Genomic DNA, 16,899 nt, shown 5'->3' with positions numbered 1-16,899 from the left:
TTTCCTGTTGACATAGCTGTATGAGGGCTTGTTTTTAATGGCACCCTTTGGGGGTACATATTTATTGATTAAACTTCCTTAAATTTTTTTGGGGGGTGGTAGTAAATCTGCTACTTTTTGGGCTTTTTTATTTACAGTATGAACTTTGATACTACAGGTCTTTATGATTGTGGGGATGCCAAATATTTGACTACTTTTACACTGTAAGGGTATGTTCACATGTACTGTTTTCAACCGTCTTTCGGGCTGTAAACGTCCCGAAAAACGGCTGAAAATTCGGAAGCAGAACGCCTCCAAACATCTGCCCATTGATTTCAATGGGAAAAACTGCGTTCTGTTCCAACAGGCCGTTTTGTAAAAAAACGGCCGCGAAAAAGAAGTGCATGTCACTTCTTGAGCCGTTTTTTGAGCCATTTTTCATAGACTATAGAAAAACAGTTCCAAAAACGGCTATAAAAAACGCAGCGAAAAACGCGAGTATGATTAAAAAACGTCTGAAAATCAGGAGCTGTTTTCCCTTGAAAACAGCTCCGTATTTTCAGACGTTTTTTATTTTGTGTGTGGACAGACCCTCAAAGCAAGTAAATAATTAAATGTAAGTAAAGCTACAGTTCCCAGCAGGTCCTTAAGGGTCTGCAGCTGTCAGGGCATGCTGAGAGTTGGGAATTGGAAAATGTGTATTTATACCTATATTTCCGTTGGAGAGGACTTTGGAGACTCGAACATTGTTACTTGTTTCTTCTTGGCAGCCTCAGCATGCTGCATTGATACAGCCACAATCGAAAAGCAGAGGCAGCACTCCAGTGTTATAAAAATCCAAAATGTATTCACCCAACATATAGGCAATGTTTCACCTTCCCATTGAAGGCATTTTCAAGTCAGAAGATATCATCCTAATTCACTAACTGTGGTAAAATGAATTCTTGACACAATTAGTAAATTAAGAGTCTCTCAATGCCCCGCTCAGGGCAGGGGAGAAGGGGCGTGATAGAGAGTTAATTGGCGGTGCCTGCAGAGCACAGGGGCCCAATGGGGGATTTCCCGGCTCCCCGCTGAGTCAGTCCCAGCCTGTCTATGAGGCAATGGAAATGTATGTCATAGCGTGGAGTTACCTTGGAACATGCTGTGCGGCCTGGCTGTTAAGTTGATCCATCGGCAGATGTTATTCAGGAATATTTAGAGTTAATTTTTTTTAATAACTTCTATTTAAAAAAAATGTTTCCCTCTCCTTACTCTTAAAACACCATTTCCTATATACTGATAGGTCCTCCTCTTTAAAAAGGCTGTCTTATCCCCTTGCCATATGCCCTATCAGCTAACTCCTTTCCAAATTCCCTTTCAGGACATATGGATGTTATGAAAAGGGGTGTCCCACTAGGGACCCACGGCTATGTACCAGAGCAGAAAGATGCCATTTGAATGGCTGCATGTAATGCTACATTTTCCGTGTAGCGGCAACTACCACCGGCAAAATCAAATGCTTGTCAGGGTATCGAGATGGTGGGTCTCATATTAAAGGGGTTGTCTGTGATGTGACGACCCCTTAAAGGCTGGGTACTAATAATTTTAGTCTGTTAGACACGTAATGCAATTAACAGTTTACTTACTAGAATTTACACTCATTCTATGGGGACAGGACGCTACTAGTGTGGTAATTTGCAGTAAATTCATTGCGGAACAGGAATTGCCATTGTTGTCTGTGTAATGACCTAGGAAGCGGTCATGTGTGAGACGTGTAGTTACAACATCGTTTGCTTTGAATGATTACAGTATTCAGCTAGTATAGTAAATAATGCTGACCTAAGGTTAAATCGCAAGAAAACAAAAATAAGTTTCTAGGATATTTTCTAATACATACTGTATATTTGTTTAATCATTTGCCATTACTTAAAAGTGTTTTCTCATCATGAGAACCCCTTTTATGAATGAAGCCTATGTGGGGATCGCTAGGTGTCCGGCTTCTGAAATCCCTGGCAATGACAGTCGAAGTTGTGGACAGCTATACATTTCCTCTGTAGTGTCCGTGAATTGCCATCTATATAATACATGCATGGATTAGGCCTGCCATAGTGACTTAGTAACCAAAGCTGGTTTTAAGGTTTTCGATTCTGTTTTTTTTTTTTTTTTCTTTAAAAAAAATAAATTTAAAAAATTCACTAGGACGAATTACATCAGTTCCATCAGGATCTGTTTTTATAGGACACAAAAAAACAGCCTTGTGTGGGAAGATCACTATTTTATATTGGATCAAGTACGAATCCGGTAGAACAAAAATCATACCATATTCCATTGCACCCATTGCTTCTATGGGATAATTTTTATTTTTACGACACATCCACCGGAGCACCAAACAGCGGCACAGGCAGTGTCTATCACCAAAGTAGTATGCAAAGGCAGGGGATGTTGTGTGCAGTAAAGTCTCCTACACATGGTGCTGTTGAAGCCAAAGTTTTAAAATAAAATATATGTCCAAAAATCGCACTGTTACTGAATAAAGTAGATTAGAAAATAATGAAGGATCACAAATAAACAAATTTTGGTTTTGTTTCCTAGTCACCGTAGACATTTTCTAGAATGTTATTCGACCATGTGAATTAGTCGTTCATCTTCCCGATGCTAGATAGGATGAGATTTGGGATTGTGGCTGTCACATAGCAGGTTAGTGGACCCAGTAGGCCGCACCGCCGTAGCAGGGAGGCAGCTAGCCAAACAACAGGAACCCCAGAATACAAAGTCCCGCACAAGGGTACCTGGATAGTCCAGACAGTGGCCGCAGCTCTGGCACTGATGGAGATGGGGGCAGCAGGTATCGCCAAACGTGGCGAATGTCACAGGTGCCGTAGGTTGCGCCAGATGTGGCGAATTCCTCTGGACGTGGCAGATAACACAGGACGTGACACGACTCCGACACTAATAGGCACAGGAACAAGAACAGCACGGGATATAGGAACAGGTAACAGGGTACGGGTAAAAACTGGAATGGGAAACACTAAGGAACCATTTGCAAGACAGACTGGGAAAGCTAACAACGCTCAGGCAAGGATCAGAGGGCCTGGGGCCTTCTTATAGACAAGGAAATCATGGCCGTTAATGATGATGATTTCCTCTGTGCGCGTGCTGGCCCTTTAAGGCCCGGCACGAGACACAGCAGACCGGAGCGGAAGTGAGTGCTGGCGTCTCCTAGGAAGTAGATGGGGACCAGCGCTCACAGATCCATGGCTGCGGGCGTCGGGAGGTGAGTAAACCCGACGGCCCGTGGCTATGGACACTACAGTGGCATCTTGACTGTCATAAATACCTTATACTCATCTTCTGCTGTAAAAGTTTTTGTGAATGGAACTTTATCAGATGAGTTTTAGATAACAAATGGAACCAGGCAGGGGTGTCTCCAGTCCCCTTTAATTCCTTTCCATAGAAACCTTAGCACAAGCGATTAGGCAATGCACATCAATACAGGGTGACCAACTAGGAGGGGCGCTCCCTTTGCATTTCAGTATATGCAGGCAAAGTCATTTTGACATAATCCAGAGAAATCACTTCAGGGAAGCTCTAGATATAAAAGAGTTTGGCTCTTTATCCGATCATAAAACAATCCGGTGTACTCAGATCTCTTATAGAGCAGCTCTCCTTTCTGGCTCCAGAGGGGGTCCAGATCGAGGAACTCCTCTCTATGATGTCCGTATGCCCTAATAGGAAATATTTACTAGAAAAAGGAGAACATCTTGAAATGTAAACATTCTAGAGAACAAAAATGAGCATTTCCAAAATACCATTAACATAGTAACTTGGGGGAAGGGTGGGAGATAAGAAAAAAAATCTATGTAAAATGTACCCTCTGAGCTAGATTTCTTCTTAGGAAATTAGAAAAGTATCTCAGAAATCTAGCTCTTATTTATAATGTATTAGAGAATGTATTAATATATAGCATTTTATATGATTGTAGACTTGAAAAATACAGAATTTGTCTCTTTGTGCAGCGTGAGAACACAATTATCCAACCAATAGTGATATAAAGGTTTTAAAACATTTTCAATCAATATTATACTTTGCAACAGTCCATATTCTGGAGAAACTGTCCCAATTATCTTACTAGAAATGGCGTGTATGAAGTGCTATGTACTTTGAGTTGAATTTCTCACCATTTTCAAGATCCCCGTTGTCATTGAATAGGAACATTCTTCTTTGCAGTACATCTGTAGCAGGGTTGCCAACCTCCACTTCAGAAATTTCTGGACAACTGAGCTAAGATTCACGGACAGACCAAAAGTTTTACGGACACACTACAAAATCATTGCCTATGCACTGTGCAGTGTGCTAGGAATGACTCACCATTCACAGCTCCGCTTGTAGCTTTCCCGCACTAACTTAGGTGATGTTTTCTCTGATTAGAGTCGTTCACTTTCCCTTTTTTTCTCCATCCAGCCCAGACCACTGTGATGACTTATTCCCGTCACAACTCGTCTCTGCAGAATTTGACACACAGACATGTTGGTTTCTCACTTTTCCAGCACCCTCCACACCTATACTCCATCGTCTAAACAAACTCGTAATCCAGTGATCCAGATGGTAATAATGATCCCTCAGTGCTCGACACAATAAAAGTGCCCCCTCAGTAACCCTCCCCCTGCAGATAACACCACACACAGCCCCCCTTGTAGATAGTCTCACATCTCCCCATTGTAGATAGCGCCACACAGCCCCCCTTGTAGATAGCCACACACAGCCCCCCTTGTAGGTATCCACACACAGCCAACCTTGTAGATAGCCACACACAGCCCCCCCTTGTAGATATCCACACACAGCCCCCCTTGTAGATAGACACACACAGCACCCCTTGTAGATAGCCATACACAGCCCCCCTTGTAGATAGCGCCACACAGCCCCCCTTGTACATAGCGCCACACAGCCCCCCCTTGTAGATAGCCACACACAGCCCCCCTTGTAGATAACCACACACAGCTCCCCCTTGTAGATAGCCACACAGCCCCCCTTGTAGATAGCCACACATCCCCCACTTGTAGATAGCCACACAGCTCCCCCCTTTGTATATAGCGCCACACAGCTCCCCCTCATTTTTTCCTACCATTGGAGACATACATCGGGAGAATTCCCCCAATATATTTATATGACTGAAGACTGTAACATATGCGACTGTAAAGGCATACAGTAGCACACGTCACTCATTTGCTCCTGTTGTAAAAAAAAAAAGTATACTGCACACTATACTTTTTAAATATATGACTGTACAGGAAAGCGCAGCAGACTCCACTTGTTTTATAAAGCAAAAAAGTATGCTAACGCATACTGGCCATGGGTAACCAGTGAGACCCGTCTCAGTATGAAAGCGCTAGTCTAGACTTTTTTTTCTAGAATTCAATAGTATTTTGTAAAATTAACTTGTTGATCACGGATGCTATAGACTATACTGATTTATGTTACCATCACAGGATGCAAAACAAAGTCTATTAAAAATATATCAATACAACTGAGGTCAATGTGCTATACTACATTAGAATCAGATAAAATAGTTTACATTTTTAATTAAAAAATATGTAAGTAAGTGGGAAGATATTTGTGTTTGGAATAGATCATCATCATCATCATGTTGGTACAGCTGACTGGGAACTTGAATATTATGTAAATTGGAAAACCCAGTTAAAAAAAGGGGAAGAAAGAGACATGCAGGAAGGGTGCTATCAGTTACCACAGAGTTGGTTAGACTATAAAATGATCGAGAATGTTTGAAGCAACAAGAAGAAGAACCGAAGTCAGGAAGCTACAGTGTACATTCATTCCAAGAAACATGCTCGCTACTAAGGTATGGTTCTATACTTACTCTTCTATGGATTTCATTACTGTTGTATAATATATATATATATATATATATATATATATACATTTACAGGATACTAGAGACAAAGTTGGTCTTTATGTCAGCAATTGTACGCTCTGTAACAGTGTGCTTCTAGTTGACTATAATATACATTCAATTAAATATTGCATATTTGTCTGAAGTAAAAATACTTTATACAATAAATCTAAAAATTTATAAAAATATAACTTAAAGTTGATGCTAAATGAAGTACTGTATGTAAAGTGTGATGCCAGTCATGTATTGCTTAATTTATCAGCATAGTTATAGCTTTGTGCGTTTTTGTCAGATATTCCACATGGCCATAAAACAAGATTAAATTTAGTGGGTCTCACCATTTTTGGTGGGTTCTGCCAATGATCTAATGGAGTATGTGGTAGGTGGAATAAGTAGGACTCGTTGGAATTTATTTCTCTCTTAAGAGTAGCAGTCTCAAGCTTGTAAGGAGAGCTTTGCACCCAAAATTTTTGGTTTTCCGCTTCTGTGCTGTTCCATATATATATATATATATATATATATATATATATATATATATACACACTGTCCAAAAACATAGTCTCCAGAAGGGACACTCTTTTGACACACGTTGTCCCATAGAAAGCTTTAAATTTGAATAGTTTGATTTTTCTAACCATAAACCTGGGGTTAATAGAGCCCTGATGTGGTTATAACAGCTGGACCATCAACAGTTATCATGAAGAATTAAATAACATTTTCCAAGAAACCTATATATCCCTTTAAAGGGAAACTTTCAGCAGGTTTGGGGCCTCAAAACATCTGACAGTGCTCTATAGAGGAGGGGGAGGGCATGGGAAATAAACATCACTTTCTCGGCCATGCAACTTGCATGACGCAGTGCCGGGGGAATTAAGAATCAAGTCAAATTGCATGACCGAGAAAGCAGGTATCAATATAATGCTTTCCCCTATATAGCGCTGTCAGCAGTTTTGAGACCTCAAAACTGCTGACAGATTCCCTTTAAAGAGGACCTGGCACTAGGTCCAAAAAAGTAAACCAGCCTCCCCTTACTACCGCTGTCTCCTGGACTCTAGCAGTGCTTTTGTTTTATTTCTAGGTTCCCCCGTCTCTGAGATATGCTCCCCGGTTACTTAGGTGGCAAACATGGTAATGAATCACTGGCTAGCCTAGAGGGCGTCAGCACCAGCGATTTCCATGAGATGGAACTACCTCACAGCCTCTTGCGTGAGGCTGATTTACACACACAGTCTTCAACCTCAACAGTTCCCAGTTCCTCCTCACCAGCACAACCACCATGACTGAAATATTGTATGGAGTGATGGTTGAGCATGTGCAATGCTGCTCCATACCACTCTATGTGATAATTGGGGTTTGCGAGAAAATTTATTTGACTTATGCAGCAAAATATGATTACGTAACAATGCGAATCATACAGTAATCATATCTATTTTCTTCTTGTTTCCAGTCAGTCACAGGTAGTTTTGCTGGGATTATACATGGTCTGACCACTAGTAACCTCACGGAAGCATTGATTCAGAGAAGCAAGCGTATGATTTTAGATACCTTGGGAGTCGGGTTGATTGGTACCACAACAGAAGTCTTCCATAAGGCATTGCAGTACAGCAAAGTAAGTCTTATTTATCATTGTGTTTAACTTATGGAATCTGAAATACCACTAGGTATTATTTATAAAAAGCTATTTGTATAAAAAGAATATGTTCTTTAGGCTTTTATTTTAAAGGGGTTCTACAAAACCATTTAAGGCTATCTTGTGTATACGATATGCACATCCATACAGTAGCCACTATGGATGCACTCTATAAGTAGTATTGAATGTTAAAAGTACAGAACCTCTTTAAACATTTGAGGATTCAAGGACACGTCATATGGGTTTATAATCTACCCAAGATATTTACTGTGCAGAAACATAGTGTATACACCTTGTGGATGTTGAACAGTATGACAGTACTAGTATAGAAAACCCGTTACATGGGTTTGCTAGCAAAAGGAATGCAGTGGCCTGTTAATATATATAAATGCTCCCCATAGCTTCCCCCACACCGTATAATGCCCCCCATAGCTACCCCCACACAGTATAATGCTCCCTATAGCTGCCCCCACACAGTATAATGCCCCTCATAGCCTCCCCCACACAGTATAAGGCACCCCATAGCATCCCCCACAGAGTATAATGCTCCCCATAGCTGCCCCCACACCGCATCTGAGTGGTTTTGGAGAGAGGGAGGGAGCTCCCTCTCATCCCACCAGCACCGAGCGATAAGATTGCAGAGTTTCTGTGTCTCCAATGGCCTAATAAAGGCCCCCAGGTCTGCCTGTAGTGTATGCCAGCTAGGTCATGCCAGAGGCATAGCCTAGCAGATGCCTGGCCGTTTTGCAGGGACAGGCATAATACACTGCAATACAGAAGTATTGCAGTGTATTATAAATGCGATCGAGCGATTGCATAGTGAAGTCCCCTAATGGGACTAGCAAAAAAGTGAAAAAAAAAATGAAAAATTCACTTTTTCCCCTTACAAACTTCTTTATTATTAAAAAACAAAATAAAGTTAAAAAGTTACACATATTTGGTATCACCGCGTCCGTAACGAGCACAACTATAAAGTTATTACATCATTTAACCCGCACGGTGAACGCCGTAAAATATAAAAATAAATAAAAAAATAATTGCTGTTTTCTTTGAATCCTGCCTTAAAAAATATGTGATAAAAAGTGATCAAAAAGTCGCATCTACTCCAAAATGGTACCAATAAAAACTAAAAGTTGTCCCGCAAAAAAAAAGTCCTCATACAACTGCATCGGCGAAAAAATAAAAAAGTTATGGCTCTTCAAATATGGAGACACAAAAACAAATAATTTTGAAAAAAAAAGTGTTTTTACTGTGTAAAAGTAGTAAAACATACAAAATCTATATAAATTTGGTATGTTTGCAATCGCAACAACCCGCTGAATAAAGTTATTGTGTTATTTATATCACACGGTAAACGGCGTAAATTTAGGATGCAAAAAAATGTGGCGAAATTGCCATTCCAGCAAAATCTGCGCTCCAAAATCCAAATGGCCCTCGTTCTCTTCTGAGCCCTGCCGTGGGTCCAAACAGCAGTTTATTACCACATGTGGAGTATTGCCGTAATCTGGAGACATTATTTTACAAATTTTGGGGTGCTTTTTCTCCTTTATTCCTTGTAAAAACTAAAACATCGTATGTTTTTTCAGAAAAAAAGTCGAAAATTAGCATAATACCTGTTGGCTAAAAATGCTAACTATACCTCTTGATAAATTCCTTGAGGGGTGTAGTTTCCAAAATGGGGTCACTTTTGGGGGGTTTCCACTGTTTTGGCACCACAAGACCTCTTCAAACCTGACATGGTGCCTAAAATATATTCTAATAAAATAGAGGCCCCAAAATCTTCTGAGGCCGGTGTTTCAGTCCATTACCACACTAGGGCCACATGTGGGATATTTCTAAAAACTGCAGAATCTGGGCAATAAGTATTGAGTTGCGTTTCTCTCGTAAAACCTTCTGTGTTACAGTAAAAACTGTATTACAAATGAATTTTGTAAAAAAAAAATAGAAATTTGTAAATTTCACCTCTACTTTGCTTTATTTCCTGTGAAATGCCTGAAACACATGTCAGATTTGCAAAAATCGGCTGTGTCCACAAGGTCAAAACAGGCTTAGACATTAAGGGGTTAAACTAATACAGGCCCCATATACTTACATAGCAGCTCACACTCTTTTCTAGGCAGCCAGTGTATATACCACAACGCCATTTGTAGAATTAGAGACTTAAAGTTGTTTTCTCACTTAAGACATCGATTGCATAATGCTAGAATATGCCATCAGTGTCTGATTAGTGGGCATCCGAGCTCTGTATCCCTCACTGACCGCTAGAACAAAGCGGTGAGCCTTTGACCATAATGGGCAGACAATGTGACCTCAGTGAAGCTCAGCGAAGCCAATACCCAAAGGAGTTTAGCTATTTCCTATAGCCACTACCACTTAGTTCTAGCTGTCACATCAGTCAAATCCCCGCTGATTGGACATTGATGGTAAATGCTAAAGATACTATATGCCATCAATGTCTTTAAGAAACATCTGTGCTATTTCTGAAACACATTTGCCCTCATTTATGAAAATAAGTGCAGACAAAAGTGGAGCAGGCGTAGATGGAAACCAATCAGAATATAATTGTTATTTTTCCAAGGCAGGTTAGAAGTGTCCAAATTGCCGTCATACTATTTTTGCCTACATGATTGAGGTTCATTAAATGAGTAACAAAATGTCATTATCTGCTGTAATTATGAGTTATGAATTATGAGTTCAATATACATTTCTTATACCTACCTTGAGCTACTTATATACTGTATTATGTTATGAAACATGCAAACAAATGAAATTTTACTAAATACTTTATCTGTTATTTTTGGAGAATTGCTGTCTAAAGTAAGATGTAATTTACTTCCATAGTAATAAAAGATGATCATTTTCTATTTAGTAGTTACAATCTTTCACTATATACTTGTCAGTTTTTTTTTTTATCCTTCTCCCTGCTTATGTGATCAATTGTTTTATTGATTTCAGATTTACAGCACTGACATCTCAAGCACGGTCTGGGGACAGTCTGACCTCCGTCTTCCTCCACTCTATGCCTCTTTTGTCAATGGCGTTGCTGTAAGAGACATTCCTTGTGTACAATTATCTCTGATCAATGTTAGATTGCCACTAACCATCCTGTAGTAATAATACATACTGATATGTGAACATTTTGTTCAGATAGTTATAGAAGTTAGACGCTACTGGCAGTGAAGTAGGACCGGTAGGCTGCTATGAGCTTGATTCTAAAAGAAGTTATTAGCAATTACTTAGTTAGTTATGACAACTCTGGACCTAAAACAGTTTTAGAAATGGTTAAAAATAACATAACGTCTTCTAGATACATATTTTACAGATGTTAGAGGACAGTCTGCTCTCCTGACATGTCTTTTTTTAGTAAATACTTGTATTCTCCATTACTAATAATTGTGACGCTAATTGGTCAGCGTCATACCCTTCTGTTTACAACGCCCACTTGGTAAAAAGTTAAACTACCCAGTTGGTCATTAAAAAATAATTAGCATAAATCAAAAAATGTTCATAACTTGCTCAAAAATTATAATTTTTCAAAATAAAAACCACTGTTGTTATCTACATTACAGCGCCTATCAGATTAGGTAGGAGTAACTGGTGACAGGGCCTCTTTAAAAGAAAAAAAAACAGTATTTTAGTTCAGCAAACCAGCTAAATATTGCATGTAAAGGTTTTTAACAAAGGACTTATATTACCTTGCGAATGCCTGCACTTATCTGCCTAGAGATGGCTTTTAGAATAAATCTTATGCACAGCAGTTCTACTGACCATCACAGGTCATAATAATTGTGTTGGGCGTCGTTCACATCTGCGCCAGGGTCCCGTTCCGTCCTTCCATCTGAGCTTTCCGTCGGAACGGGACCCTGACTGACACAAACGTAAACCAAAGGTTTCCATTACCATTGATTTCAATGCTGACGGATCCGGTGCACATGGTTTCCGTTTGTCTCCATTGTGCAGGGGTTCCGTCATTTTGACGGAATCAATAGAGTAGCCGACTACGCTATTGATTCCGTCAAAACTATGGAACCCTTGCACAACGGAGACAAACGGAAACCATTGGGACCGGATCCGTCACCATCGGAACGGGACCCTGGCGGAGATGTGAACGAAGCCTTAGTAGGGATCCACCTAGCAAACAAAGAGACCAGGAATTGTGTGAAATAATAAAGAATAGTCCCCATTGTGTGCAATCCCTTTGTTCTGTGCTGTTTCAAACACATTGGTTGATATCCCAATATTTCAGGGAAGTGGTGTAAGAAAACATTCTGGGTATTAAAAAATACAGAAAATTTATATATAGGCTTCTTTTATTGTGACACATATACTGGGTAACTCCAGTCTCTTACAAAATACACTTACTTGGCAACCCAGAAATGCATACATATTGCAAAATAGAATATGTGGTAACTTTAATTATAATACCCATTTTATCCTCTTCGATAAATCTGAGTTAATAAAGGGGATCCTCTATTTAGGATCCACATCTCTTGGCCAGAATGGAGAATGTTTAAAAATAGTGTCTCTTTTACTGGAGGACCTGTCCTGTCCTGCATTACACAGACAACTTATTGATTTAAATGGGGACTGTGTAATGCCTAATTTCCCCTGTGGTGGCACTGCCTGTAAACTGAACATATTGACAGGTTTACCCATAAGTGTGCTATGCTGGATTTCTACATGACCCGTTTATTTCAGGAACATGCAGAGGATCCTACAAACAAGACACACTGGGGGAGATTCAATAAAGTTGGCGTTTTATATGCACACGCCTCTTATTAAATTAGATGCATCTCTGGCTATTTGTGCACCTGAAAGGGAAATCTATGCCAGCTACGAATTGGCATAGATTTCCGACATAATTTCCGCCAGTTTCTACCTCAAATGATAGTAAATTTTTTGGGCCGCAGCAGGCAGGCCATGCCCTTTTAGCTAAGCCCTGCCCTCTTTTTGGAAAAGTGTCATAGGCGACGTGAATGCATCAAAATCTAATTTCTTTGCACAAATTGCAACTTTTGATGTATTTGCGACTTTTCTAAACCAGATAACTGGCGGAGAAAAGTTAATACATTCCCCCCACAGTATGAGCAAGTTTATCTCCTGTTTACTTTTATCATTCATCTGTACAATTAGCGCTCTTTTAAAGCTAAAAATAATCTGCCATTATACTATGCTGCCCTATTTGCTACAATTCTCTACTATTAAAATAATATTGTGCCATTTGTATTGCAAAAGAAAAGTGGAGTAGTTGGCCATAGCAACTAATCTAATTTCAGCTTTCATTTTCTAAATAGCCTCTGGACCATGAGAACTGGAATCTGATTGGTTGCTATAGGCAACAAATCCAATTTTTCTTTGCACCACTTTGATAATTCACCCCCACTGCCTTAACAAGAGTTTGCCTTTAAATGTTACCGGTACTAAAATCTGACCAGAATTGAAAATATTAGATATTGCTCAAAACACAATACTGCTGTGCATGAAATTGAAGGATAAGGCCTCGTTCACATCAGCGTCTGGTTCTGTTTGGGGTTTCCGTTTATCCATTCCATCAGAGGAACAGATGAATGGAAAGCCAACCGGAAACCATAGCTTCCGTTTGAATTACCATGACTACGCTATTGTGTCCTTGAAAACAATGGAAGCCTTATGGAACAGAAACCATTTGCAACCGAAGCATTACAATTGAAATAAATCCTAAATGCATAAATGCAAACGGAAGCTCTGGTTTCCGTTTGGCTTTCCATTCATCTGTTCCTCTGATGGATTGGATGAACGGAAACCCCAAATGGAACCCGACGCTGATGTGAACGAGGCCTAACCTGACTAATCAATATTATCTTGACTTTTCCCTTAATAACTGAAATATACATTCACTATTTCCTAGGTTCACTCAATGGACTTTGATGACACTTGGCACCCTGCCACACATCCATCTGGGGCTGTCCTGCCCTCTTTGATTGCACTTTCAGAAACATTACCTTCACATCACCAGAAATCTGGACTCGATTTTCTTTTGGCATTTAATGTTGGCATTGAGGTGCAGGGAAGACTCATGCATTTTTCCAATGAAGCCAGCAATATTCCAAACAGGTATGTAATGCTAATTCCCACTTAAAACAAACTCTATCTCACTACTTATACGTTTACGTGAATAAATAATTTTTGAGGGATGCATGGTAACATTTTAGGATTATGTGCAGTTTTATATGTAACAAATTATTATCACAATGTTCCTTTCTCATTATTTGTCGTCTGTTCCTTAGGTTTCACCCTCCTGCTGTGGTCGGTACCATGGGAAGTGCTGCAGCCTCATCTAAATTTTTAGGCCTGGATCAGATTCAGTGCAGAGAATCCTTAGCTATTGCTGCATCATATTCTGGGGCTCCTATGGCTAATGCAGGGACACAAACTAAGCCCCTCCACATAGGAAATGCAGGCAGACATGGCTTGGAAGCTGCTTGCTTTGCATTTTTAGGTCTTGAAGGGAATAAGCAGATCCTGGATTTAGAGTCTGGTTTTGGTGCTTTCTACCATGACTATAACCCAAAAGCCTTGCCATCTCTGGAATCCTACAACTGGCTACTAGAGAAACAAGATGTGGCTATAAAACGTTTCCCTGCTCATCTTGGGATGCACTGGGTTGCCGATGCAGCATGTGCAGTACGGAAACACATTACTGGGCCCAATGAACCATTGCTCATAGAAAATATTCAGAATATTGTACTCAAAATCCCAGATGCTAAGTATGTCAGCCGTCCCTTACCAACTTCAGAACACGAAGCTCGTCATTCCTTCCAGTTCAATGCTTGCACAGCTCTACTAGATGGAGTTGTGTCCGTCCAGTCTTTCACTGACCAGAATATTTCCAGGCCAGAAGTACAGAAGATGCTCAGTAAAACAGAGGTGCTTCACCCATCTGATAATAAACCTAATTTTGAGAAACTGTATTGTGAAGTGACTGTTACAATGACAAATGGAGACACCTTTACAGAGAGATGCAACACTTTTTATGGTCATTGGAGAAATCCGCTGAGCAATGAAGACCTTGTAAAAAAATTCAGGTCGAATGCATTGACGGTGCTTGCAGAAGATGGAGTAGAAGGTATAGTGGAGATGGTGAATAAGCTGGAAGATCTACCAGACTGCTCAGTTCTATGCTCATTTCTGAGACAAAGAGGCCAGACTACTAGCAAGCATGAAAGATCATTCTGATAAAATATAACTACAACAATCATATTGATACTGAAATACATATACAGCTGTGGGTTACTAGGTTTCTATGTATATTATATATATCTTATTTTAAGCACTTTATGTATCTGGGAATGAAGATCTCTGCATGGCAGTTCCTCTGCACGTTTTGGGCTCCCTGGGTATAGAGATATTCTCCTGTAGAAGCATTACTTGAAGAATACCTTCTCACAAATCGAGTCTGATGCCACAATTTTATGCGGCCATATGAATTCGGATGTTGCCCATATTACAGCCCTAACTCTGACTGAAAATTGTGAACATTGGATATTGGGTTGGACATTGGATATTGAATATTGACATTGTGTTCAGTTTTTCTGTGGTTTGAATGACCACCTAGGGCTATAAATTGCCCTTTGTAAATAAATGGACTACCCTGGATTCCAGAGCACACTACAGCTTGAAGGCATTAACATGAATATACTGAATATTGAGCCTTGGAAAAAGAGGAAACACAACTCGTAATATCTGCAGAGAGAGTAGATGATTTCATGTGACAAAAAATACCTATAGCTACCAATCACTTCAATTACTTCAGACCTGCTCCGAAAAAAACCTAAAGCTGGGGTTTGAAAAAATGTTATGGCCAAATTTTTGTTTAATAGAAAATATTCTTCATGGACAATTATCTTCAAATTAGTAAGATCATACAATGTTAATACATATAATAACATGTATATAGTAATGGTATTTATCATGAGACTAGATCATTTATATCACTGTTCAGTTTCACTGCATTTAGTTTCATTGCACGCACTATTTCTTTTACACTTTATGTGTTTTGTATTTTTATGTTATGTAAATGTACTTGTGCAATCTTTAAAACTGTCAGGGCTCTGAATGAAAAATTATTTTTTTGTTTATAACCCATTAAAATTTATCTGACAAGCTTATTATTATTGTACTCTGATGATTCTTTTTCTCTATAATTCCACTCTTTCACATATAACTTCTCATTTATGTATAAGAATATTCACATACAATGGTCGGGGTCCATTACATAACAACAGCTCATGTCACAGCAAAGTGGCTGCAATCTAATGTACTTAGGTTTCAGTGTAATGTGGTGGTCACTTTTCTAGGGGACAGTAAATCTTTTTGCTTTCAAAATGCTATAGCATACCCCCCCCCCCCCCCACCACCTGATCTTCTTGTGTGGTGATTCTTTTAGACCTCATTCACAAATATTATTTTTCTAATTTAAACCGAATAAATAAATGCTTCTAAAAATGCTACTGTTACTACAATGTAACATGCTATTTTTCTGGCATTTTTAGTGGCGTTTTTAATTTAGTGTCATTTTGTGCATGATTTTTTTTCTGGCTCTTTAGAACTCCTATAGAGAAACCTAATGGAAAAATATCTAGAAAGCGTAAACGCTGTGAAATTTCCGCAACGGAATTCTGTGCGGAAATTTCGCAGCATTTACAGTAGCAGCATAGTGGATGAGATTAGAAAATCTGATGCCCACGCTGCGCAGAAAAGTAATGCGGAAAGTATTCTGCGGCGCAACTTTTAATTCCACAGCATGTAAATTTATATCGGATTCTGTGCGAAGATGCTGCGGGTTTGGCTTATAGACTTCAATGGGGAGCATAAATTCCGCAACAGATTTGTTGTTTCGGTTCTTACAGCGTTTATGCAGTAAAAAACGCTGGAAATCCACAGGTGCACATATACTTTGCTATAACCAATGTTTAACACCAAACGCAGCAATGTGAACAGGGAAAACGCACTATTTGGTGCAGATTTTTGTGACAGAATTACCAGATTTTTGTTGCAGAAAATCCGCAGCGTATCCTGTGTGTGCGAACATACCCTTGGGTTAAGTTCACGCTTAGCGTAAATACTGCGGATTTTCCCCAACGGATTTAGTTGTCGAAAATCCACATGATAATACAGTAGCAGCAAAGTGGATGAGATTTGAACAAATCTTATCCACACGCTGCGTAAATGCTGGGCGGAAAAAACGCTCAGAAATTGACCTGCGGTGCGTTTTTTTTAATTTGCAGCATGTCAATTGTATTTGCGCAACTGCCGCTTATTTGTTTCTGATTTTCCCCATTGAATACTATGGGCAGGCAAAACCCGCAACAAATAGCAGATGTTGTGTATTTTGTGGCGGAAAAAGGGCATGACCACACAT

General features: G+C 39.6%; 1 protein-coding gene across 1 annotated transcript; it reads left to right on the top strand.

Moving 5' to 3' along the window:
• The first annotated feature begins 5,769 nt into the window (after nt 1–5,769).
• ACOD1 (aconitate decarboxylase 1) lies at nt 5,770–14,746 on the top strand. The gene is made up of 5 exons (XM_075850258.1): nt 5,770–5,818; nt 7,317–7,478; nt 10,455–10,544; nt 13,387–13,592; nt 13,766–14,746. Exons 1-5 carry the CDS (start codon nt 5,804–5,806, stop codon nt 14,712–14,714), a joined length of 1,422 nt encoding a protein of 473 aa, XP_075706373.1. The 5' UTR covers nt 5,770–5,803; the 3' UTR covers nt 14,715–14,746.
• Nucleotides 14,747–16,899: the final 2,153 nt, after the last annotated feature.

The sequence above is a fragment of the Rhinoderma darwinii genome, chromosome 2, assembly GCF_050947455.1.
Source record: "Rhinoderma darwinii isolate aRhiDar2 chromosome 2, aRhiDar2.hap1, whole genome shotgun sequence".
NCBI classification, from domain to species: Eukaryota; Metazoa; Chordata; class Amphibia; order Anura; family Rhinodermatidae; genus Rhinoderma; species Rhinoderma darwinii.
The sequence above is the reverse complement of the archived record's forward strand: the minus strand, read 5'-3'. Positions and strand labels throughout refer to the sequence as shown.

What these genes read in the sequence shown, in the direction of transcription:
- ACOD1 (XM_075850258.1), top strand. An exon ending in AGGCATTGCAGTACAGCAAA is followed by an intron (nt 7,479 to 10,454) that starts GTAAGTCTTATT and finishes TATTGATTTCAG; the next exon opens with ATTTACAGCACTGACATCTC. An exon ending in GCCAGCAATATTCCAAACAG is followed by an intron (nt 13,593 to 13,765) that starts GTATGTAATGCT and finishes TCTGTTCCTTAG; the next exon opens with GTTTCACCCTCCTGCTGTGG.